At 42.0% G+C, this 23,582-nt stretch overlaps 1 protein-coding gene across 7 annotated transcripts in view; it reads left to right on the top strand.

Moving 5' to 3' along the window:
- The window catches only part of PTBP2 (polypyrimidine tract binding protein 2), a 156,744-nt gene that overhangs the window by 25,555 nt on the left and 107,607 nt on the right, over window positions 1-23,582 (top strand). Inside the window, exons 3-7 of one of the 7 annotated variants that reach the window (XM_036388249.1) lie at window positions 9,691-9,762; window positions 10,521-10,690; window positions 13,566-13,983; window positions 18,140-18,233; window positions 18,425-18,527. In XM_036388249.1, the coding sequence (XP_036244142.1) occupies window positions 13,957-13,983; window positions 18,140-18,233; window positions 18,425-18,527 (224 nt within the window). In that variant the 5' untranslated portion in view covers window positions 9,691-9,762; window positions 10,521-10,690; window positions 13,566-13,956. Of the gene's footprint in view, window positions 1-9,690; window positions 9,763-10,520; window positions 10,691-13,565; window positions 13,984-18,139; window positions 18,234-18,424; window positions 18,528-23,582 lie in introns of those variants that run through there. The other 6 variants (XM_036388251.1, XM_036388252.1, XM_054515858.1 and 3 more) reach the window with 6 other exon arrangements.

The raw sequence follows: 23,582 nt of genomic DNA, 5'->3' as shown, positions 1-23,582 counted from the left end.
CTTCCCTTTTCTTGTGGCTCCTTAGCCCACTTCTGCCTCTACTTAAAAAACATGCTTTAACACCACAGATACCAAACCTCCAATGCTCCAGCTGAGCAAGGCAACATAGCAGGATGAAAAGCTTTTGCAATAGCTTTCCCTTCCAGCCCAAGGCCCTCTTTGGCTCCTTGCGTCTCCATCTCCCATTGTACATTTTGTGCTCCTTTTACACAGTAACTAATATGCTAAATTATTAGTGAATATATTAGAGAAATGTACTCTTTTATTGAGTAAACTCTGAATTGCTGCTGCTCAGTTTGCTGTGAGTTGTGAGTTTGCTCTGAGTTATTTTTACCACTGAGAATTGCCAGGCTTTATACCATGTTTTGCACAGGAACTCAGCCGCCCTTTCACTGTTGTGTTTGTAGTTCCAAGGAAGCTGCCTGCTCTTCCCAGGTTTCTCTTTCTTTTTCACTCTTAGTATCCTGTTTAAATACAAGAAATGCAAATAAATGATTTAAATTCTGTATTTTGCAGGGAAACTTCCTGCTGAGACTTCACTTAGACCAACTGATATCTTCTCCCTGCCTGGAGAAAACCTTTGTTCTCGAGACTGAAGACAGGCACTTAAAAGTAAGCCTGTTTGGTCTGCCCCTATTAACCAGCAGTGCTGACAGAGAAAATTGCTTTTCCCCAATGTTCAGCACTTGAGAACCACAGGATTGAGATTGTTTATTCAGACTGCTTGATTCTTTGGTATCATCCAGTGGGACAGGCTGGGTCACTACTTGATTCTCATTTCTCTGCACATGAAGGTTTCAGCTCCCTTGGACTGCCATGAATCCCAATCCTGTTTTTTTCCTGACAGCCCCCCCCAGGTTTCCATTGGACTTCCTGGACTGGTGGTCAGAGAGACCCCTCCCCTGGGCTCTGACCCCCTCCTCTGCTGGGATGATGGGGGAAGGCATCAGCACAGGCTGCCAGATGGCACCACCTGGGAGATTTTATGTTTCTTTTTGTGCTGCCCTTCTCTCAACAGGACAAGCTCTAGGGGCAGATAAGGATATATTAAGTGACTGGAAGATGTGCAATTGTCTCCTAAAAGGTACCAGTTCAGTATTGCTGCAGATGAGAGGCAACAGTTCTATTTCTGTCCTTAGTCTGAAATAATTTTCATTGGAATTGCTGAAGGTCCTTCTTTGCTGGATGGGACCTCTGTGTAATGCTAAAAGGAATATTCTGTTTAATGTTCTGTTTCCCAGCCCTTTGTCTTTCCTTCACCCAAGATAACTGCCAGCATGTTCATGAGTTTTTCATTTGAATGAAATTTTGCTCTAGCTGTGGGCAGAATATAGAAAGAAATCAATAGCTATTAAGATAGGTGATACTGCAGGATATGGGATCCTACTGGTAGAAAAAGCAAGGACCGTTCATTTATTCACATACCCGAGTGCCTGCATTCACAGTCTGACCTCACTGCCCAGGTCCTGCTCTTCCCCCAGGTTTTCAGTGGGGTTTTTTGTTGCCAAATGCTGAGCAGAGGATGTTTTGCCCGTTACATTCTGCTGTGTTCTGTGCTAGTTTCCTGTGAAAGTGCCTTCAGGTATTTTCCCAGGGCTCACATTTATTTGTTCAAGAACAAGTTAAGAAAGAAGAGTGACTGGAGGTTTTAAAACCCATTTTCTTTTTATCTAGTGTTCTGTTAAAGCTTTCCTCCTAAGCAGCTTACAATAATATAAACAACCTGCAGAAAAAACTTCCTGTCAATCTACTGCTATAAATTCCTGCAAGTCCAGGGGCTCCAGGAGCTGTATATTGCACCAAGAGCCCTTGGAGTCAGAGATAACTATCAGATAATTCACTCCTCTAAAAAATACTCCCCTATATTCAGTGTCAGTGGAGAGCAGGAGGGGGGAAGAGAAGATGGGAGGGGTGTGGAGGGGCAGGAGTGGGGTACCTGGCGCGTGGGACAGGCATGGAGACCAAGGGACACACGGGTACAGCAGCTGAGTGTTTGCCTCTCCCAGTGCCCCTGGCTGTTGCTTTACCAGGCTCCTTGGCTGCACACCTTCTGGTTGGCATAAAACACACTTTTCTTTCTTTCAGCTTGTGTGGGTGCAGCACAGGATTCAGCCCCTGGGGCTGCTTTAGCACAGAGAGCAGCCATGGCTCTGTGCTGCTTCGGCTTTGGAGGGGCTCAGGAATAACGAGCAAAATCTAATTAAGAAGAGTGAAATACAGTAGGGTAAGTCAGCTGCATTGGAGTGTGAAATGGAGCCATTATAAAACAAAACACTGTACAGCAGCAGCTCAGGAGCTCCACAGCATTACAGGGTGCTGACAGACTTCCCTGGCACGTGAGCGGGAATGCAGCGGTGAGAGATGGTGATGGGTCAGGCTGCCACTGCCAGGGCAGTCATCTCCTGCTCCAAGGGGCAGCAGGACAGGGGACATGCCAGGGCAGCACATGGCCTGGCCAGGCTGGCACAGGAGGGATGGAAAGGGGCCATGAGAAGAGATGGAAAGGTGGCCGTGCTACTGGAAGAGGAGGGAAAGGAAAGCAAGCTGGGCAGTGAGGGGTGACCATGAAGGGCAGGTGTGGAGCAAGGCTGGGCCTTCCCTCCCAGAAAATGAAAAAGTCTGCAGCTATTAGAGCACAGGTTTCCTTCCCATCCGCTGGTAATGACTGTGAGAGCTGCTCTGCTCTGCTCGCAGGATGCCATGCAGAGGGCAGCATGGGCCACCACTCTGCTCTGGGAGGGATTCAGCAGCTCCATGTGTGTGCACATTTGCCTCTTTGGTGACAATTTTTTTGAAAAAACTCCAAACAACACCCTCCCACAAACACAAACACTTTTTGAGCTGGCAGTGTTCTGAGATCAACAAGTAAACCTTTAAAATATACAAGTTGTATTTGTTCTTCATGATGCTAGAATTTATGAAATTATAGGATTAGCTCTATTATTTAAATTGAATTTTTTAAAAGATGAGAAAAAATTGATCTTGCTGGAAAAATCTGTTGAAACAGGAAGGAATGGTTTCAGTATCCTTAGAATATTTTTTATAGTAATTGCTTGCAGTTGCTTCTCTCTAAAAGTTGGAGAAAGGGCATCTTGAATGCATTAGAGTAAGTTCAGCCCAAGTGAATCTGCTTTCAAGTATGCTATAAAGGATACCCACACTAATAGGATTACTACAAAGAGAACTTGTTGTCTTTGTATTTAAAATCCTAAGGTTAATTTGTCTTAGTTCCACCCTCTAAAAATTTTTGTAACAAATTTCTATTGCCAGTCATTACTTAATGATGTTTCACTGTTAAATGCTCACAAGAAATATCTAACACCTGCTGGGAAAAATTATCCGTAAAGGTTATCTCAGTAAGGCATGGATGTAAAATGTCAAAGGACAACTTCATCTCTTTCTCCTCCTTCATCCCCCACCCTTTCAACAGGCAGGAAAACCAGGGGAACGTTTGCAAAGCTGTGCTTCCCTCCAGCCTCTCTTCTCTCTCAAGAGAGCCTTGGGATATACTTATTTAAGCTATCAGGGTGTCCAAAGGTAGAAAACTGAAGGCAGAGGAAATTAATAATTTACTAAAGCTCTGCTGGTGCACAGCAGACCACACCACCTACCACTGTCACTGAAGGACAACTGAACAATGAGGGCAAGGGGCACCTCCTGCCAGTGTGCAGGGGAGCAGCAGCCAGGTCCCTGCTGCCACAGGAGCACAGGTAGATTACCCCTGGATTCAGATGACAACTTGTTAGCTTCAGTCCCCTTTTCTGATGGTTTCAGCACTCTGCTGTTCTCTTGGTCTGGAAAAAATATGGCTAAATACTTCACTTTGTGACCCTCACAAACCCCACTGTATTTCATGCACCGACTTTTGTCTCAGTGGTATGTAGTAGGGTTTCTGATCCTGCCTCCAAAACCAAGACACTGCAGACCAACTGAGAGATTCAGATTCAAAAAGTGGGTTTTTTTGTTTTTTTTTTTCTTTTTTTTGCTACAGTTAAATATTTTGGGGGGTTTTGTGTTTGATAACTGCTAGTATTTGTGAATGCACCTGTTGATGTAGGTGGTAGACCTATGCAGGAGATCAAAGCTGCTCACAGAAAAATCTTTGCAGGATCAGTTTTATGTTATACCCCACATTTCTCCAAAGCAGCAAAGTAGAAAGTCTTTTTGCTTCTGAGATCAACATTCATTCTCCAGAATAGTCTAAGTGTTTGTTTTTAATCATCTGTGTTACTATCTGTGGCCTGTTTGTAGATGGAGAGCCAGCAGCAGCAATTATGATCCATCCTAGCTGCAGTCTTGGGCCTTGTGTGCTGGTTTTGCCTGGGGTATAGAAAATCTTCTTCATCTTACTTCCATGAAGCCAGCAGTCCAAAGCTTGGCACATTCTGTACTTTGCAGTGCTCTTTTTGACCTGTGTCTCTCTTGCACCTTAGAGCAGGAACTCCTGGCAGCTGAGTGTACTCTTTGTTGTTCCTACTCAGTGGCTTTGTGCAATTGTAGAGTCCCTTCACGTGGCTGATCATTCTGGCACCTCGTTGTGAGTGCTAGCAAGGGCTCACAACTGGCCAGGCAGCTTTGCAGTGCAAACTGATTAAAACAGAGATGTTCTGGAAACCAGAGGATCTGAGAGTCTGATGAAGGTCTGGGATTTGTGACTGCAGAGATTTTTCATTGGTAAATGCAGCCCATGGGAGGATACACATTGGTCAAGGTCAGAACTTCAACATTTTTGTCTTTTCTGTTCCTGGTATTTCTCATGTTGATTTTACCTTTTCTGTTATTGGAGTTTCACATATTTATTTACTTTGTCTCCTGTAGCAAATGAACAGAACAAGTGTCTGATTATCAGAGGTCTGATCACATTCAGTGGCTGAGGGTTACAGCCAATGCTCTCTTCTCTTCCTCCTGAGTATGCTGTTCTGTGTATTGATGGAGCTGGGTAAAATACCTCTTGTGTATCTCCTGGAATCAGCCCAAGGCAGTTTTACCAATGCAGTGTCTCTCTGTCAGTACCATCTTTCCTATCTTGATGTTTCTGTGACAAGATTTTTTTTCTGCCTACACAATATCTTGATAATGATGTTTATTGACTCTACCTGATAGAAGCATTTTGCACCTATACCAAAGAATTTTGGAGGAAGAAAGTCTTTAAAACCTCCCAGAAAACCTGTCCAGGTAAAGTTTGATGTGTGACATGTGTATGCATGTTCCCATTCATTGTGGTTTTAGATAAGTGTGCTCATGATGGGTAACAAAAGCATAGAAATACCTTGGGAGTATGAAGGGACTGTTTCTGTTCCTTAAGCTTTGATAACATGTTGACATCCTTAGTGAAACTACAGAAAGGTCAATATCCTTTGCTGTCTTTTCCAGTGACATGTTTGGGAATATTTTTCTTTTTATTCACATGCCCTCTCTGTTCTCAGGTGAATACAGTTGTAGCTCTCTCTTATGGACAGCTCTTCTCTGTTTTGTGCTGTGTCATAGAGATACAGATATCCGACAGCTGCAAACATGCCTCAGAAAATTCACTGAATCCTGGTGGTGTGACAAGCAAAACCCTTGAAAATCCCCTCTGCTTTTGTAACTGCATAACAGGAAACCCCTGATGTTGGGTTCATAAAGGGTGGCTTTGCAGGACTCTGAGAAAATCCTCACTGTGGTTTTGGAGGTTTTAAAAAAATCTCTGCTATTATTTTTGTAACAAAGTTTGCATCTCTTTTCAAGTTTGTGACCTTGCCAACATAAATGCATACAAAACTTCATCACTGGGATGATATATATTTTGTATTTTTTTTCTTAAACAGTCATTTTCCCTCGCATCCTTTTATCTTATCCCAGTCTCCCCTGCTTCTTTTTTTTGCAATATGTGAAAGCATTGGCTCAAGCTGTTCTGTTGTTTGGAAAGACCTCAACACAGCTGGTGATTATAGAGAGAAATGTTGTCTGATGGACACAACAGGGCCTGATGGCTGCTAGCAGGTTCCTGGTCCTGCCCCTGCTGGGACAGGCCCCGTGCCAGGGTCCTCCCTGGGTGTGCCACAGGGCGCAGATCTGGCACAGAGGCAGCGATGCCTGCTGCCAGCCCTCAGCTCTGAGACACGAGCTCTTCCCAGCCTCACTAAGTCCCTTCACTCTTCCAGTGCATGTGTTTCCCTGGGCTGCCTACAAACCTGCCAAGAAAGGCAGATTATTATTCTGGACCCTCTTTTTCAGTTGTGAGTGTTGGGAAGGGAAGTTAGGCATAAGCAAGCACAGCCTTTCTTTTGCTGGGATCCCAGTCAGTGCTCTTACTGTGGTTTCTCACTTGGCACATTGTTCCCCTTTCCTGGATTAATCCCAAAAGTATGCAAAGGTTTCTAATAAGGCTGGTTGTATTACCAGATATCTTTGTAATTACAGGAGCATGAGCTGTGGGGTGCACATCTGTATTCCCCCAAATAACTCTACTGCAAAGAGAGTTTCTCATTATATTCTTAAGTAATAAATCTTTTGAAGCCACCCCCCATATTGTTAATATTCATCAGGGAAGGGTTAGTCAACAACAGAATCCACAGGAGGGTTGCATGTATGGTCACAGAAGCAGAAGGGTTGTCTCCTAGAGCTGGAGCACCCTCTGTGTCCCATAAGTGTCTCCTGAATCTGTGCATTGAGGCCATCCCTGAAAGCTGGGGGTATTAACAGCTCTTGTGCACCAAATGACCTCTAGCACAGATTCACTGTTGCCCACTCACGGCCTTCAGGTGCTCATTCCCTTTTGTACTCTTGATCTGCATGTATTTGGACCTACTGACTTGGAGGGGAAGGGGTTTTGTGTGGATGTGGCTTGCCAAGGAGCCTGCTTGTAGCACACTCTCACAATGCAAAAGCTCCTCTTTCTGAATGTTTTCTGCAAGAATAGCTGAGATAATCAAGCCTTCAAAGCAAATGGAGGGAAAAAAAATCCAACTCTCAAACCAAACCTCAAAATTTTAACAAGGGCTATTTCCAAGCTCTGTCAGCAACACTTAAGTGCGCTGGGACATCTCTGAGAGCAGAAGATGTAAGTGGAAAAATTAAATAAAAACTAAAAAAGGAAAAGTATATGCGCAGCAGGCCTGTGAAACAGCAGTGCTAGAAGACAATTTTTAAAGGTCAGAATTATTATAGGGCATTAATTAGCAGACTGATAATGCTCAAATTGCCTTGGCAAATTTAGACACTGTGTAAGGCCACATGCTGCAAGGGCTGCAGCCACCTGAAAAGAATTTGGACACTTTAACAGAAAATATGTCCTGCTCAGAACAGAGCTAGAAGAGCATAATGACAAAACAATATGACTTCCCTAAAGTAATTAGGGGGTGGTAGTGAGAGTAAATAAGCTTTTGCAGAACATAGTGAACCAAATGAGAGCAAATACACTGTGTGCCAGTGCAGGAAAGAGAAGGTAGCTAATCCTGGATTTTAACAGTGGTACTTGAGCTGCTAGCAAAAACAAACATGTCATTGCAAAGCAGGGGAATTACAAAACAGATTGAATATACTTATTTACCAGTTCCTGATCCCAAACGTTCTCCAACCATAAAAAGTCTTTGATGCATTAGTGAGGTCTTCATTTGGCCCCTAGAGAGCTCAGGTAGGTTACATAGTTGTCAGGGATAGTACAAATCATGCATTTACATTTCTAAGATGAATGAATAAAAAGTAAATCTGAAAGATATTTATTTTTTCTTGCTCTTAAATTTAAAGTAGATCATGGCTGGACATGTATTCCTTGCAATTCAGGAGTTATTTTACTACTTCTTTTTTGATAATATCATATTGGCTAAAGAAATACTTAGTTACTTATTTATCTGGTAATTTTGTGCATATTTTAACAAGACAGTAGCTGTCGGAGGGGAGTAATAACCAACTTTTAAGTTTTCTTCCTTTTTATGGGTGGCTGAACTGCAGAAGTATAACTGAATTTTGAAGATGGTTATATTTAGGGAATTGGCTTTGTTCATTGTAGGCAGAGTATTTCTGAAACATGGAGTAGCATTTGGCTTCCCTCTCCAGCCTTTCAGCTTGTAAAAGTGCACAATGCAGGGTAGGTGTGTGCGTGTATTTGTACTCAACTTATCTATAAATATAAAGGCTTTGTATATCATAGGTACATATGGAAGATGTGTATGAGATATATATATATATGTGTGTGTGTATTCTTAGCAGTATTTGCCATGAAATGGTTCTAGCACTGCAACATTATCTTAAATAACCTGTTAGAGGTAGTTGTGAAAACTATATCTAATTTGTCTTCTCAACTGCATGAAGAAAATTCCAGTTAATGCTTTACTGTGACTCCTGTGATAGAGTATAAAAAGAGTTTGAAAGAGAACCATGTCTAATATTTTTCCATTATGAATTTCCATTGAATTGGCTCAACAGCCCAAGATAAAGTCAGCTGAAAATTTCTTTATTTTTTTTCTTCATTTTTGATGGGGACACGTAGATTGAGGTTAGAACTCTCCAAAGTTTATCTGCTGAGTGCCAGCTTTTAATGAATCTCATTTGTTTTCTTGATTAAGTCTGCTATTACCCCTGTTTAGTCTTGTCACGAGCCCATTAGCCAGAATTTTCATATCATGGTTTAGAAGAAAAATTAGCCTAGAAGAGCAGCAGTCATCATCAGTCAATTTTCAGTGTATTTAATATAGTTTACAATTTATGAATTCAGGAACCTGTAGCCTCATACCTATCTATTAAAAAAAACCAACAACCCAAACAACTGTTCTTTGTGGTGAAATTCACAGGCCAATCAGGGCTGCAGTCAAATACCAAGTCCTGGTGATAACATTGTGTGTCACTAGTGTACACACAGCCATGAGGACTGTTTGGTGAACCTGCATCTGTCAGGTCTAGGATTTGTGTGACAGAAGCTTCTTTAGCAAGAATTAACTCTCAAAAGGTTTGGCCTCTTATTTTCAAAAGATAGATACACAGGAGGCTTAGGGAACCTTGTGGTAACAAAGTATTCAAGAGCTTTGGAAGTGTTTAAAAGCCATGTGATGAGTACAGTGAAAAGTGTACACAGGTATAGCAGGGTTTCTGAAATTCTTGACTTTCTTGAAAATGTTATGAGAATAACCCTTTAGGAATTTAAATATCTTCATCCCTTTTCAGAGTCTCTAAATGAAAAGAGCAGCATAGGGTGAGGAGTACTTTTTAAATGACATTTTGTAAATTTCAAGGGATGCCATTTCAGCCTCTCCTGGAAGTGTGAAAACTTGGACAGTGGAATTTGCAGAACTGCCACAGAAGTATTTCAGTGGTGAAAAGAGACAGAATGAATTGCAGCTGAATCGGGGGTTGTGCCCTGCCATTATTCTGTAATGGGAAACATGACTTGGCCATGTGCATGGAAGCCAACATTGCAAATATTTGGACACAATGCCATTACTTGATATTACCCATTCAATGCCCTCTTTCTCTTTTCTTGTTTTCTTTGTGCCACTCTAAATGACTAGGCTGGCCTGCTGGCGCTTCCTTTTTTCTTTCTGCTTTTGCTGCTTTTCTGTATCTTGCTATCTCCTTTTCTGTAATTTCTGAAACTGAGTGGGATCTTGATGCTCAGAGCTTAGAGCTCCCACATTGCTTTGTATTGGATGAACAGTGTGAGTAACATCCAGTAATCAAAGTGAAAACAACTCCAGTCATATCACTGTTCCACAGGAGCTCCTGAACATGCCTGGAAGAATTTGCTGCATTTCTGGCCCCAGAGGCTGTTATGGAGAACACGAGTTGGTAATCACAGTTTTTCTTTCTTTCTTTCTTCTCTTTTTTTTTTTTTTTTAAGTTTTTTTCTCTTAACATATGGAAATTACTGAAGGAAAATCTTTCCCCCTATCCTTACTAGAGTTGGATCAAAACAGAAGGACCCATTTCAACACTAACCACAGCTAAATTACTTAATTTCTTGGCTGGATGGCAGAGAAATATCTTTACAGAACTGGAAAATGACCATGACTACCTCTCCAAAAAATTATCTCCTAAGAATAATTCAGATGCTGCAAGAGAAATGTACTCTCACAAAAAGCAGCTTTTCCAAACCTCTGTAGTCTCCCTGCAGAATATTCTCTCTAGCTACAAGCCAGTCTTCCTTTAGTAAATGTATTATAACCCTTTCAGTCTGTTCTGCTTTACGTACTCAACACCATGAATCTATAACAAGGTTATGGGTGAGTAACAGTTTAAATTACTTTCAAATACAGCTGAAAAGCCTATTATAGATGCAACCTTGAACTTTAATTGTATAAAGACAGCTACTTCCTTAGCATTCACACTAGCGATAAGAGTTTCTTGCTTGTAAGTCTGCCGGGACTTTCTGGCTGTGTTGGCAGCTATTTATTCTGCCTCTAGACTTTGAAAAAAGAAATGCATATGTTTAAACACTGTAACATCCCAATATCTATTGAAATTTGTAATGATGAAGGTTGTAACATATTTGAGTCGGAGAAGTCAGTCTGGTTAATTACATGTTATTCTTCCTGCTATTTTACTAGGCTACACAAGAGGTTGCTGAAATCCAGCGTTTGTTTTCAGATATACATTCATGCTTTTAAAAGAAATGATTGTAAAGAGACAGAGAACCTTTGAAATGATGTTGCTCAAAGATTTCCCAGCATTGGCACAAACTAAGCAAATAAGGGTAAGCTCAAAGGATCCATGAAAGGTAAACAAAGAATCTCCTTAAGGCTGGCTCATAGTTGGTAATGGAAAAATCTGGGAGTGCTTTTGTGGTCTCATTAAGTGCTTTTGTGGTCTCATGGTTTCAAAGCTTTTTGGTACTTCTGACTGAAAAAATCACTACCAAAACAAAACAAGCAAGACCCAAACAAAACCCACCCAACCCCCCAGATCAGTGTATTGGACTGCAACACCCATGGACTGGAAGCTCTCTTCACAGCAATGGCCATAGGTCTCTCCCATGGCCATAGGCATGGACTTGATGGAGGGATTATTTCAGAGCTGAAATTTTGTATTTCATACCCAAGACTGGGTTCCATGGGTATGGAACTTCAATGGGAAGTTCCATTAAACTTTACAATGAGGGTAGCTGCAGCTAAGATCTCGATGAAGGTGGAAGTGAGGTTGCTGCTCATGCAGTGCAAACAGCTTACAAACATCTCAGACACTGGTATCAGCCCAGGGTCTCCTCAGTCCTGGAGCAGCTGAGTAAAACACCAAGTGAAGTTTTATTTGTTTTGTTTTTACCAACAATGAGCCGTGCTATCTCATGTTTGTTAAGCAGAGGTATAAAAATTTTGCCTTGAATATATTTGATCAAATAATTAATGTCTTCTTTAGATTAAAATACACTTATCAAACTAATTCACTTTCATTAAGTCAAGGATAATGGAGTATGAGTATAGCTCCCCGAGAGGTACAAGATGGAGAGCTCTGTAATCCTTCCACTGCCTGCAGTATTCCTTGAGCCTCCAAGACACAGAGCAATGCTCTGAGCCACTGATGCTCTCCCACTCTGTGGGAGCACATTTGCTCTCCCTTAGTTGAAACTTTTAAAGGCACTTTTAGGCTTTAGACTTTGATAGTAACTGTCCATTTTAGCCAAAATATTCCAATTCAGACTCTTAGAACACAAAGAGTAGCACTTGGAAAAAAAAAATTGGATTCAGAGTTGCACTGAAGTTTTGTGATCCCTAGGCAGAGATTTGAGATCTCTGTATTTCCTCTTCATTCAGAAAATGAGATGTGAATTTTAAAAATGACTCACATTTTAGAAGATTATTTTCTAATTTTATAATTCAGCTAATGAAATGCAGCTAAGTGAATACAGCACATGATATTAATTACTTATCAGCATCATTGGTGCAGAGGTGTCAGCAGGAGCACTGTGGTGATAGCATTGGGGTATTATTTAATGTTGCATGGACCAATCCTGAATAATATTGACTTATGCCAACTCCTACATCAGCTCAGCCCCTTCCTCTTACCCAAAGCCTTTCCATCTAAAAAAGAGATTAATTTCTAGGAAGAATGTAATGAGACAGTCCTCATGGTATGGGCTTTTGACTGATTAAACAGTCATATGTCAAGTTCCTTTATGGTGCCACAGAAGGAAGAAAAACTATTAAAAAAAAAGAGAATTGATATACTACATAGAATAATAAACAGTGTGATTTTCCTGCTATATTGTAGGCTAGTAGAAATGTCTAAAATACAAAGAAACATTTTGCTTCCTTAAATGTTTTTTTCTTTTGAGTAATGAACAATTATGCATCTTAGAGGGGGTTAATTTTGTGAGCAGAATATTAATAATTTATGAATGTGTTAAAGGTATTGATCACACAAGAGAAGCATTATGCTTGAGCTCCTTCTGTAATCCATTAAAAAGGAAGTAAATTGCTTCAGTTTCATACTAAAACATGAGGCTAGCAGACTGTAGTTTAAAACATATGTAAAGTTGTTTTCCTGTTTAAACTGCAGTCATCCATCGTTGGTGTGGTAGTAACACACAGGGATTTGCTGGGACTCAGCCCCAGACAATCAGCCCAGAGGCTCTTTTTCCTTCCCCCAGTGCCCTGCCCATGCCCACTTCTTGCTGTGGGCACCTTCAGGGGCTGATCTCTGCAGACACAGCAGCTGGGCTCCATTTCACCTGTTGGTGGCCTGTTTCTGGGCTTGGGACACAGCCCTTGGAGGTCAACAGAAGTTATGTGAATTGTCCTGAAGGAAGAAATGGTGGGGAGATATCAACTGTGGAACCAGATCTATAGCTTGTCTGTTTTGGTTTTTACCAGCCCTGACCATTTTTTCATGGTTGAGCACAAATACCATAAACATTATATTTATGCAAGGTGAGTACTTACAGCAAAATCCATAAGGCTTCTGTGGATCCAGGAATCTTACCTGAATTTGACGCATCAGAGACTTAGGTGGCTTTGAATTGTTACCCCATTTTATCATGGTTCCATGAATAAAGCTTTAATCCTCAGGCTCAGGATTGTAGGGTGTTTCTGACAGGAAGGAACTTGGGCATTGAAACCAATGGGTGCAATCCCTCTCCTTCTATTCCTGCTCTAAGGCAGAAGAAAGAACAATATAAACCAGAGGAAATAAATAATTGGTGAATAATTTTATTAATCAAATTCCTTCTAGACCACCAATCTCATTATTTGTTTATCAGCCAGGCTTCTACTAAATCTATTCACAATTAAAAAAAAAAATTACCAAGTGAACAGTATTGACCCAATCCTTAATTAGGGCAGCTTAGATGTCTTGTATAATTAACTGGACTTTGTTCATAATTATTTCCTGATAGTTGGAATTGTTTTCCACAAGTAACAGAGCAATAGTAATGGTAACACCAAGAAATCTTTGATTTTTCAGAGTAGAATAATGGCTTGGCTTATTGTGCTTAAGTTGCATAAGACTTTTTTGTTCCCACTGATAGCTAAAAGTAATCACATCAATTTGTCTGGGCTACACAGGGAGGTTTTGCAAAATCAGTTCTTTCAATGTAGAAATAAGTATGCATCCAAATATTTGAAATGTGTCTTTTCTAATGTGTGTTTTATGATGGCCAGCCTGAAGTGACTCCTCAGACACACGTGAATCTTGGTCCTTAACAAGAGAGACAGATTAAAGCTGGTGCCTACTATGACCATGCTGGGTCCTGCTCAGTTGAAATTAATGAAATAAATAACTGAAATCAGCTACCACTGATCCTACAGAGATTAAAAAGCTGCAACTCAATGAAGATCTTCCTGGGCCTCCTAACCAGCAGGGCCCCTGCGTGCCCCTGTGTCTGGGGTGCAGGGATGAGGCTGTCCAGGAGCTGTGCCCACCCTGGTGCCGTGACACTGCCACCAGCACCGTGCACCCAGCCACTGGCACAGCGCCCTGCGGGCAGGGACAGCACCGAGCACCTGTTGGCTGGGGGCTCTAGGGACTGCTGAATTTAACAACACCTCACCAATGGAAGGGATTCTCTGTGGAAACAAGGTAAACAGTTTCTATTCACAGTCCAGTTTATCTCTCCTTTAATCCTGCCTTTTGAAGCTGGCTTGGGGCACAGTGGCAGGAAGGTGGAAGAATGCTGCAGGAGTGCCATACATGGTCACTCTCATGCGGGAATACGCGCTGGGGGGAAGCTTCAGCAGGCTCCAATCTATGGGCCCCTTGGAAAGAGGTGTTTGCTAGACCACTGCCTCTGATTTCAAGAGAATGAGTGTCTGCTCTAATATGAGAAAATAGTAGTCATGTTACAACTCAGGGTTGTTTGGAATTCATTATGAAGCTGCGTGAAAGAGCATGTGGGTTAAAGAGGTTCACTGCTAATTAATACCTTTACTCCTAACAAAGTAGCTCCTTGCTCCTGGGGTTAGGCAGAGTGTGAGAAGAAAAAGAAGCAGGCAGTTGTCTGCAGGCTCTTTCAGGACTGAAACAGCAGATGAGTACATGTAAAGTTTAGGGAGACAAGCACCATCACAAGGTGTAACTCATTGCCACCAAACCTGCAAGTGCCCTAAGGCAGCAGGGCTGAATGTGTATGATCAGAATAAGACTGTTTCTAAAACTCCAAAGTTCAGAAGACCAACAAGGGTTTTCTTTGGATAATTTTCTGTGACATTTGCTTAACCTGAGTAGTCTTCCCACAAGAGGTCTTAGATGGTGCTTTATTGTGTTCAGGCTAGAAAACACGGAAAGAGTTATGACAATTATTCATCTGCCCCTGTCCTCTCTTCCTGGCAAAGATTCCTCTGATCTGCTCATCTATAAAGAGCCTGGTGAATTTGGGTCATTGCTTTCAGATCACCCTGTTGCCACCAGTGTAGCCCAAGTCCATAAGCAGTTGAACACTTTCAGGATGTTGAGAGGATGTGAGCAGTGTGACTCCTGGAGGGTGGAAAGCATGGTGGGCTATGTTGCCCTGACAGCCTTTCCTGTTTGCATCCTGTTCATGAATCTACTGACCCATTGCCTATGCATTTTATGTTACTAACTAATGTCTAATTATTTTTTTCACTGTTGAATTCCTTGCAGCTCTCTTTAAAGTTTAGTAGGTAAGAAGATTAAAACATAAATGCCATTAAATATGCTTTAAATATCAGACCTATTGAAATACTTCCACGTTCTGTATCCTCTTAAAAAATAATCCCTATTCAAAACAGAGGAAATGTCATCTGCATTAGTGTCTTCTGAGTTGAAGATTGGATTATATGGGGAATTATGTAAAATAGCTTTGGAAATCTGATAATTAAAAAAACTTTGGACTATGTTATTTATGACATTTTAAACCTCTGTAACATTTGGGGATGTTTTCTGTGGTGTACATGTGCTGTTAACCTCACATGTAAAATTTTCTTGCATAACTTCATGTGAATTAATGGTCATAGAGTCTGAATTCAGATTCAGTCAAGCTGGATGTGCTGGGATTTGAAGGCAATTACTGAATCTACATGAAGTTAAACCTGGGTGTGGGCAGATCAGGATGTTGCTCTCAGCCACTTTGTGGGTTGTCTTCTGTCTCCATGGGGAAGTCAGGAAGAAAAGAACCAAAGGCTAATATTAGCTGAATTACTTAAGAATGTCCTCCCATATCACCCTGTATTGGAGCCCCATAACATCCCCAAAAAGTCCTCAAAATTTCAGTGCCCATTTATTAATGAGCACAGTTACTCCAGTGAGTCCCTCTGAAGAGGGCAAATAAAGTCCCATTACAGCCATTCCAGTTTGCACATTTAGTGTTGTAGCACAAAAGGCAAATGGTCAGGAGAGGGCTGCTTGGCTGCTCCAAGCCCTGCAGGTTGTGTCCAACACAGAATGCCAGAGCATCTATAGGATATTTCCATGGGTCTGCAACCAGAGCTGGGAAACGAAGGGGTCCTTAATCAGTGTGAAGTGCCAGGGAACAGAGCTCATTTCTGGGAAGGGCAGGCAGGATTTCTCTTCAAGGCTGGTAGATACTCTGCTTTGTGGGGCAGAAAGAAAAACCCTTACACCAGCTTGGTTTCTTGCATCAATGAATACACGGCACAGGCTTTGGCAAAATGTCACAAGACACGGTGGAGAGTACTGAGATGGGCCCTGGAGCCTGGGTGTGGCCTTGCCATCTCTCTCTTCCCAGGATACACCCATCCTGGGCCACACAAGCCATGATGGCTCTGTCTCTGTGGTCACCTCCCCAGGTGCTGGCTGTGACTGCCCGTGCCTTGCCCCTCACAGCAGCTGAGCTGGGAGCCACGTCCGCTTACCTAGAAGTGCTCCTGATAAATATTGTCCAGAAAACTTAGCATAAATTTGCAATGAATCTGTGAGCCAGTGGGAAATGTTAAACCAAACATATTTAGTACAGAGGCTATCAAAACAGGCCAGGAAAATTCTTTTTCCAGCAAGAGGTGATATGCGCCTATTCTTTCTTCAGCTGGCTAAGCAACAGCGGGAGTGTTTCCTACTAAACAGCCTCATTAGCATAAGAATAACTACAGGGTAAATTTTCAAGCTCATTCCAAGTGAATTCAAAGGGAGGGGGGAAATATTCTTTTAATATGCGCAACTCATGCAAACAATGATATGAAACTAATTCATTTCATCATATTATCACCATATCATATTAACTTAAAAGAAATAATAATGCAACATGGAAATGTTTGCATATTAGACAGAACTCTCATTGTACCCTATTAGCACCATATCGTATTAGTATTAGTATTGCATTAGGCTATTATGCTACAGTGCTAAAATGATGAAATCCCACTGTGAAAACTGATATTGAATTCTTGTAATGTTTCGGAACCATTTTTAGCACTGAATATAAATAATTCATGGGAGCATATCTAATGAATTGATGAAAAACCCCCATCCCTTGACATTGTGAGAGCATTTATGAATGTAAAGTCATGAACAGAATTTTTTTTTAATGGAGATGGGCTGGGACTGAAATATCTGGCTTATCACTTGACCCAGTGTGCTTATGTCACAGAGAGCATCAGGTTGAGTAGCCACATTTCTCAGCACGGCAAAGGTGGTGTCTAAGAAGTGGCCTGTTCCAGGATCAGGGGTGTACAGCTCACCTTTCCAGATGGGCTGTCTCCAGGACATGCTGACACCCATGAGCAACCAGACCCTGTCCAGCACAGGGTCACTGCACTAATGCCACTCAGGCCCATCTGTATTGGCTTCTTGAGTTGTTAAGATCTGAGACTAATGGCTAAATGCTAATGAGAAAATATGTATTTGCCTCGCAGGCTTTTATGGAATTATCCTTTCACTTACCCAGCATTTGGTACTATTGTGTGATTGCAAGGGTAGTTATTACCACAAGCAGTGCTGAACTTTGTTTTATGCAGATGTATTGCTGGCAGACTGGATCCCATGACTCTTTAGGAAAGTAGGGGACTGTATGATGAGCTAGTGAGCATTAACTCAGCCTTTAAGGGCCCCATGAGGAACAGCTGAAGCAGACAGCGTTGCCCATCCCTGTTCCTGGGAGAAGAGGGAGCGGCTGTGCTGGCACAGGAAGCAGGTGAACTGTGTTCTGGGTTAGTCACTGATTTATCATTTAAATTACCATCACCTTCTTCCTTTTCTGCTGCTCTCCAGCATCTCTTGGCCTATGCAGCAGATCTCTCTCACCTCTGGCTTCTGCATTTGTGTCTGATTCCATGCAGCACTGATGACCCTCAATCTAAACCATGCTGCTGCATGACCTATAGGAGAAATGGTAACAGGGGGACCCCTTCACAAATCCTTCAGTTTCTTTCTCACTGAGGTGTAAATTCAGAGTAGGAGATGGAGGGAAAGCAAAGCTGGATTACTGTTTGCACTGCTTTCCAAAAGCATGTGAGGACACTGGCATGCTGTGTACCCTGCCTGCCAGGCTCAGAGAGAAGAGCCCATGTATGCCATGTCCTGAAAGTTTATTGTGCTCTTCAGGCTTGTCCTTTCTTCAACAGTCTGGGATGCATCTGCTATGCTTGCAGTGGGAAACATCAATCAGGTGAGAGGAAGGACTCTGGTTTCAGTGCATGAGGCAGCAATGTGGGGGAAGTTTCTCTAAAGGTCATCAGGAGTCAGACACCCTCAATACTTTCACCTAGTCTGGAGATTTCAAGGAAAAAATACAGCAGCAAGCTAGGCGATGTTTTTGGTTTTGCAGGATCCAAGGTCAGAGCATTGTGACCTTGTTCAGAGCAGAGAAGGAGCTGATGGGAGTGAGATCCCAGGAAGAGCATTATGCAGAGTAAGAGCAGGTGAAGAAATATGAACTGTATCCTGTAACCCTTGACAGATGTGTTATGCACATGGTGTTTGCTTCACAACTGCCCTGAGCAATGAATCCATTCAAGAGAAGTTTGATGGTAGGGTAGTGGGGGAGTGTTTGTTTTCTCTCTGTTCATTTTTTAACCCACACACAGTTTTGGTTTTCTGTTCTTTCCTCTAGAAAATACTGCTATAATCACTGCAGAGATGAGAGTTCTGCTTAGCTCCCATTTTTGTATTGAAAACTGGAAAAATTACAAGTGCTTGAAGTTTATCCTGGCCAGGTAAGCTCCTAGTTTTCACTGGTGATATTAAATTACACATATGTTGCTAACTGAAAATAATTTCAGTTCTTCCTGTAGTCAGTATATAAAGTGTATAAATAACATATTTGAGAGCTGCGCTTTTTTTTCCTGTGCTTTGTTTTTCTGCTAAGTTGAATACCAGACCTAACATTTATTTGTAAGGTAGGTAGAAGAGAATTTTCCTCTGAGAGTAGCAGAGATACTTCAGTATTCACTTAATTCATATTAAAAGCAATGGATTTTTTGTGGATGAACCACAGTAGCAACACATGCCATCTCTATACCAGCAAATAAAAACATGCACTTTTTTCACCAGGATGATAGATAGATAGATAGATAGATAGATAGATAGATAGATAGATAGATAGATAGATAGATAGATAGGAAGGAAGGAAGGAAATGGACCCTAAGTTAACTAACCAGCCAGTATTTTTTGCTGTGCTTCCATAACAGTATTTTAAATGGAATCCAGCAGCTTGTTGTGGCTTACTGAATTTGTTTATATGGGTCGGTATGGCCTAATTTTGCATGTAGAAGCTCTTCTCCAGTTATACCTGTGGATCATTTAAGGTGAATGCGACAATTCATGATTTTTTTTTCCATATTTCTATAAATATCGGACATTTACAAACTGCACCTTAACCTCCAAACATTTACTCCTACAATTATCATCAAATGTTGTGGTAAGCTGGAAACAACTGTTGCTAGTGAAGACCACCATATTTTGTTGGAAAAGTGAGTGAGATTGTGGCTGAGATGCTCCCTGTGCCCAGGAAGGAAAAATCTGTGCTCCTGCACACACAGGAGGTGGGTCCTGTGTTGGGGCACAAGCAATCCCCAGGGATGGAGCCCACGGGGGGTTTGCAGTCACTGCCTGCACTGGGGCTTGGTCTGAGCACTATGGAGGGTACATCCCTGGCAGATTTCCCACCTGTCCTTGCTGCTGGCACCTCCCAGGCTGCAGAAGGGGGAGCTCCCATTCTGGGGAGATGCAATTTCCTCTGCCCATGAAGTAAACTGCATTCTGTGAGCTGTTGACCAGTCAACAGGAATGGTGTATCCCAACTTTAGGAAATGCCTTTACCATTGTTAACTAAAAATTGCCATATGATTTATTGAAATTCTGGCTGTTGCAGTGAAATATCTAATAGAAAATATTATTGCAGATTGGACTGTTTCAGTGCTGGCATTATTTTTGACTTTGATGAACAGTTCTTTCAGTAGCATATTGGATCTCCCACAGAGATGGGTATTCAAACTCTTTGAAGCCTACTGTTTTCTGGGCACAAGTGTTCATGTCTACTTGCCACTCTAGAACCCTATTTTAATCATGAGTTTGAAGCTTAGATTTTGTTTCTGCTGCCTGTGAATGAATAAGACTGGTAAGATTCTGCTTTTACACTTGCTTGCATTTGGCTGCTGTGAGGATAGGAATGGTTGCTGTATAAGTTTGCAGCTTCCAAACGCGTTTTGCTATTTCAGTATTCCACACTCTGTGCTTCCTATCATCCCCCATAACTGAGGACTGCAGGCTCCTCCTTTGCTGCTGCAAGCTTTGGTCTCACTGCAGGTGAGGGTGACACATCTGCATGGCACATTGCAGAAGGGCATCAGGAATAGCCCAGTGGGGCTGTGAAAGAGCCATCAGATACAGATTTCCCTTCTGTTTGGGTAGCCTGAATCTCTGTACATTTCCCTGGGATGCAGACACAGTCCAGTGATAACTGAGTTGTATTGCTCTAGGAAAAACTCTTCTTGTGTGTGCTGTACTCCTTCATCTTGCCAGGGATCACTGAGAGGCCAGGGCAAGGGCCAATGTCCCAGACTGTTCCCCTGAATATCTGTCCAATCTTTTTTCTTCTGTACCTCTGATACATCTCCACCATGCATCTCCTATAGTCTTTGTTTCCCTGTTCATTCATGCTTCTGATGCCAAAAATCTAAAACCAGACCCCCAGTAGTATTGACCTCCTTGTGCCTGTGTCTGTTTCTAAATAGCAGGGGGGAGAATTTCTATCAGAATCAGAAAGTACATGGGTTGAAGATGTCCATAGCTGTGTGTGAGCTGGATTGAAAACAGCTCAGCTCCTTAAAAACTCTGTTGGGTTTATCATGGTGAATACAGCAAACTTGTCTTGTTTTCCAGAGCATCTCTCAAACAAGTGTGTGCTCAGCCACCAAGGCAGGCCTCAACCTGAGCTTTTAGGCTGGGACTGTGAGCTGAGGTCCCAGGAGCAGGAGAAGCCTGGATCCAGTGTGATATTAGTGCCTCTATGCGAGGTGCAGCGGGAGGGAGGTGGTGTAGTGATGAGGTGGGAGACAGTCTCTCTTCCCAGGACCCAGCAGCATGGTGAGAGTGAGCTCTGCCACCCCAGGCAGCCAAACGTGACAGTACCATCACTGCTCCAAGGGGTCTGCAGAAGCTGCCTCTGGTTTTTGGAAAACAAATGCCACACTCTTAGGAGGCTTCAGAATCTGAGCAGTTCTTCAGAGTATTTGGTTTAGATAAGTAGAAGTCATCAGCATCATCTGTTTTTTTGTGGTAACTATTATGAGTTCTCATCTGATGAAATGCTAAATGAGCTATGCCATGTCACTGCTGGAAAGATTTCTTTACGTGGAGGAGGTTCTGGGTGCTCATTTACTGCACACAAAAATTTCTCAGATCAGTGACTCTCTCCAGCAGCTCTGTTATTTGAAAAGAGCACCAAGATTGGTGCAGTGATAGAGAGAACCATAAACTTGTGAACAGTCATGGATGTGACAGTGAGGGGACAAAATCATGGATATGAAATGGGTCTTAGGCAGATGTTGAGGTGGTTCTGAAAACAGTCAATGAGCTGGAAGGTTAGACTCATAGAGGGATGGGAAGATTGTGCTGGTGCCCAGTTCAGGAAGGGATTAAAGCCAGGAGGCAGCTGCATGCACAGATCAGTGTGTGTCTGGGTGGAATTAGTGATACTGCTGGGCCCACATTCAGTCATGCCTGGAAAGAATTTCTTGGCACTATGGAAGGGCACCCATACATGTAAAGAAAGCAATGGCTTGGGAAAGCAGACCCAAAATTGTCATTGGAAGCTAAGCCTGAGTCATGGCCTGGCCCTGCTTTAGATGAACCCCTACACTGACCTGGGATCAGGTTTAACCCCAGCTCCTGAGGCAGGATTCCCCTGCCAGTGCAGGGGGACAGCCCATCATGCCCTGGCAGGATCCTGGCAGGCAGAAGATGCTCTACACCTTCTGCAGCACAAGACTCTGCTAAGTACAGCAAAGGCAGTGGTAGCATGCCTTTGGATTTCATGTGGATTCCATGCCACTTTAACAGGCTTCTGCACAGAGAAAACACCTTGCACTTGGCAGAATAATAGCTGTATTGCTCAAAGTCCAATTACAATTAAATCTTGCTAATTTGTGCCCATAACTGGAGATTCAGTGAAAATAACAAAACTTTTGCAAGTTATGTAGTAAGCAGTACACACATTTAAGAAGTGTGGCTAATGCATTACGGAATTCATTATCACCTTACAAACTTCTTCACACTCTGGAAAAGGATGAATGCTCTTAATTCATTTATTTTGACAAGGTTTGTTTCTTAAACATCTTTTGTTATAGCTGACAAGTTTGTACTGTTAAAAAAAGAAGCAATGAATCATAATTAAGGAGACATTATAATAGCCCCTTCTTAGCAAGCCTGTGCCATTTTTTTGGCTACAGCTTGTGGCAGGCGTGGATAGAAGTGATTGTGTGGCACTGTACTCTGCTCACAAAAGCTGCTGATGCAGCCACTGCCTGGGAAGTCCTTTCTGCAAAACAACAATTGCAGTGACTCCATTTGTCCTTCTGTTGAGGAACTGCTGCTTTTTACAAAATTGATAAAGTAAACAAACAAAATAGTTCTCGTTTGGCATGATATCTTAGGGGAAAAAATTTAAAAAGGAATCTTTTCTGTCATGAGGAGGGTATCTCTGCCACTCTGACAATGTGCCCAAGGAAAGAGTTTGACTGAATGTTTGTTGCTATTAAAATCTTATTGTTTTGTTCCCTGCTAACATAGTATCTCATTGAATAAGAAATACAGTTTGGAGGAAAACAGATCAGATTTGCAGGTCAGAGGCTCTGCAAAAATGGGATTTGAACCTAAGCAAAGCAACCTTGAGGCAAGGCTGCCCTTCCTTGAATGCCAGATGTGCAGTGAGGGTAATTACCATGGCCCACGCCAGCGCTGGGTTGGGATGGGAGCGAGGCAAAGGTCAGCTCCTGGCAGGAATCTCCATCGCATTCCTGGGCTGCCCCGGGCTGCAGAATACTGTTTGTCTTTCTAGCCAGCAGCACAGTGGTCACAGGTACCTGTATCTGCCTGTAAATCCATAACCAACTACCACAGGTTGAACAGACTGAGGAAATAACTGCAGTCTTTCTGAGGAAATGTGACTGTCAATATAGCAAGACCCCTGAATTATGAATTCAGCAATGATTGCTATTACAGAAATGGCATTAAATGAGTATCATTTTGTCAATTAACCTTTTACAATTCATAGTTTATTATAGCCTAGAACAATCCACTTTTAAATACTTTTTTTTTAACACGACTCGTGCTACTTTAAACACTTACTACCTGCTCTTTGGCCTTTGAACATAGACTGTTATACTTGCTTAGCATAATGTATAAACCCTAGGTCACAAAGCTAAAGAAAACCTGTTTAATTTATGGAGGATTTCATTGTAGCTGAATATTTTGAAAAATTTCTGAACTTTCTGATGGCATTCAGGCTGACCAAGGATACAAACATATCTGTGTTCCTAGGTCCAACCACTTCACCCTACTATAATTTAAGCTTTTAATTTCACAACCTACAGTGCCCTGGCTACTTAGTAAAAGAAAAAAGCATTCTTTGTGAAAACTCTGTAATAGAGAATTTTTCTGCTACAGCAGATAAAATTACAATGACCAAGTAATTATCATAAAAATTAATATTTTCTAAAAATACTCTACTTTAAAAATAAAATCTCTATTATAGGAAAAGGAACAGACAG

This window comes from Molothrus ater, chromosome 9 (genome assembly GCF_012460135.2).
Source record: "Molothrus ater isolate BHLD 08-10-18 breed brown headed cowbird chromosome 9, BPBGC_Mater_1.1, whole genome shotgun sequence".
NCBI classification, from domain to species: Eukaryota; Metazoa; Chordata; class Aves; order Passeriformes; family Icteridae; genus Molothrus; species Molothrus ater.
This window is presented reverse-complemented; position numbering and strand designations above follow the sequence as displayed.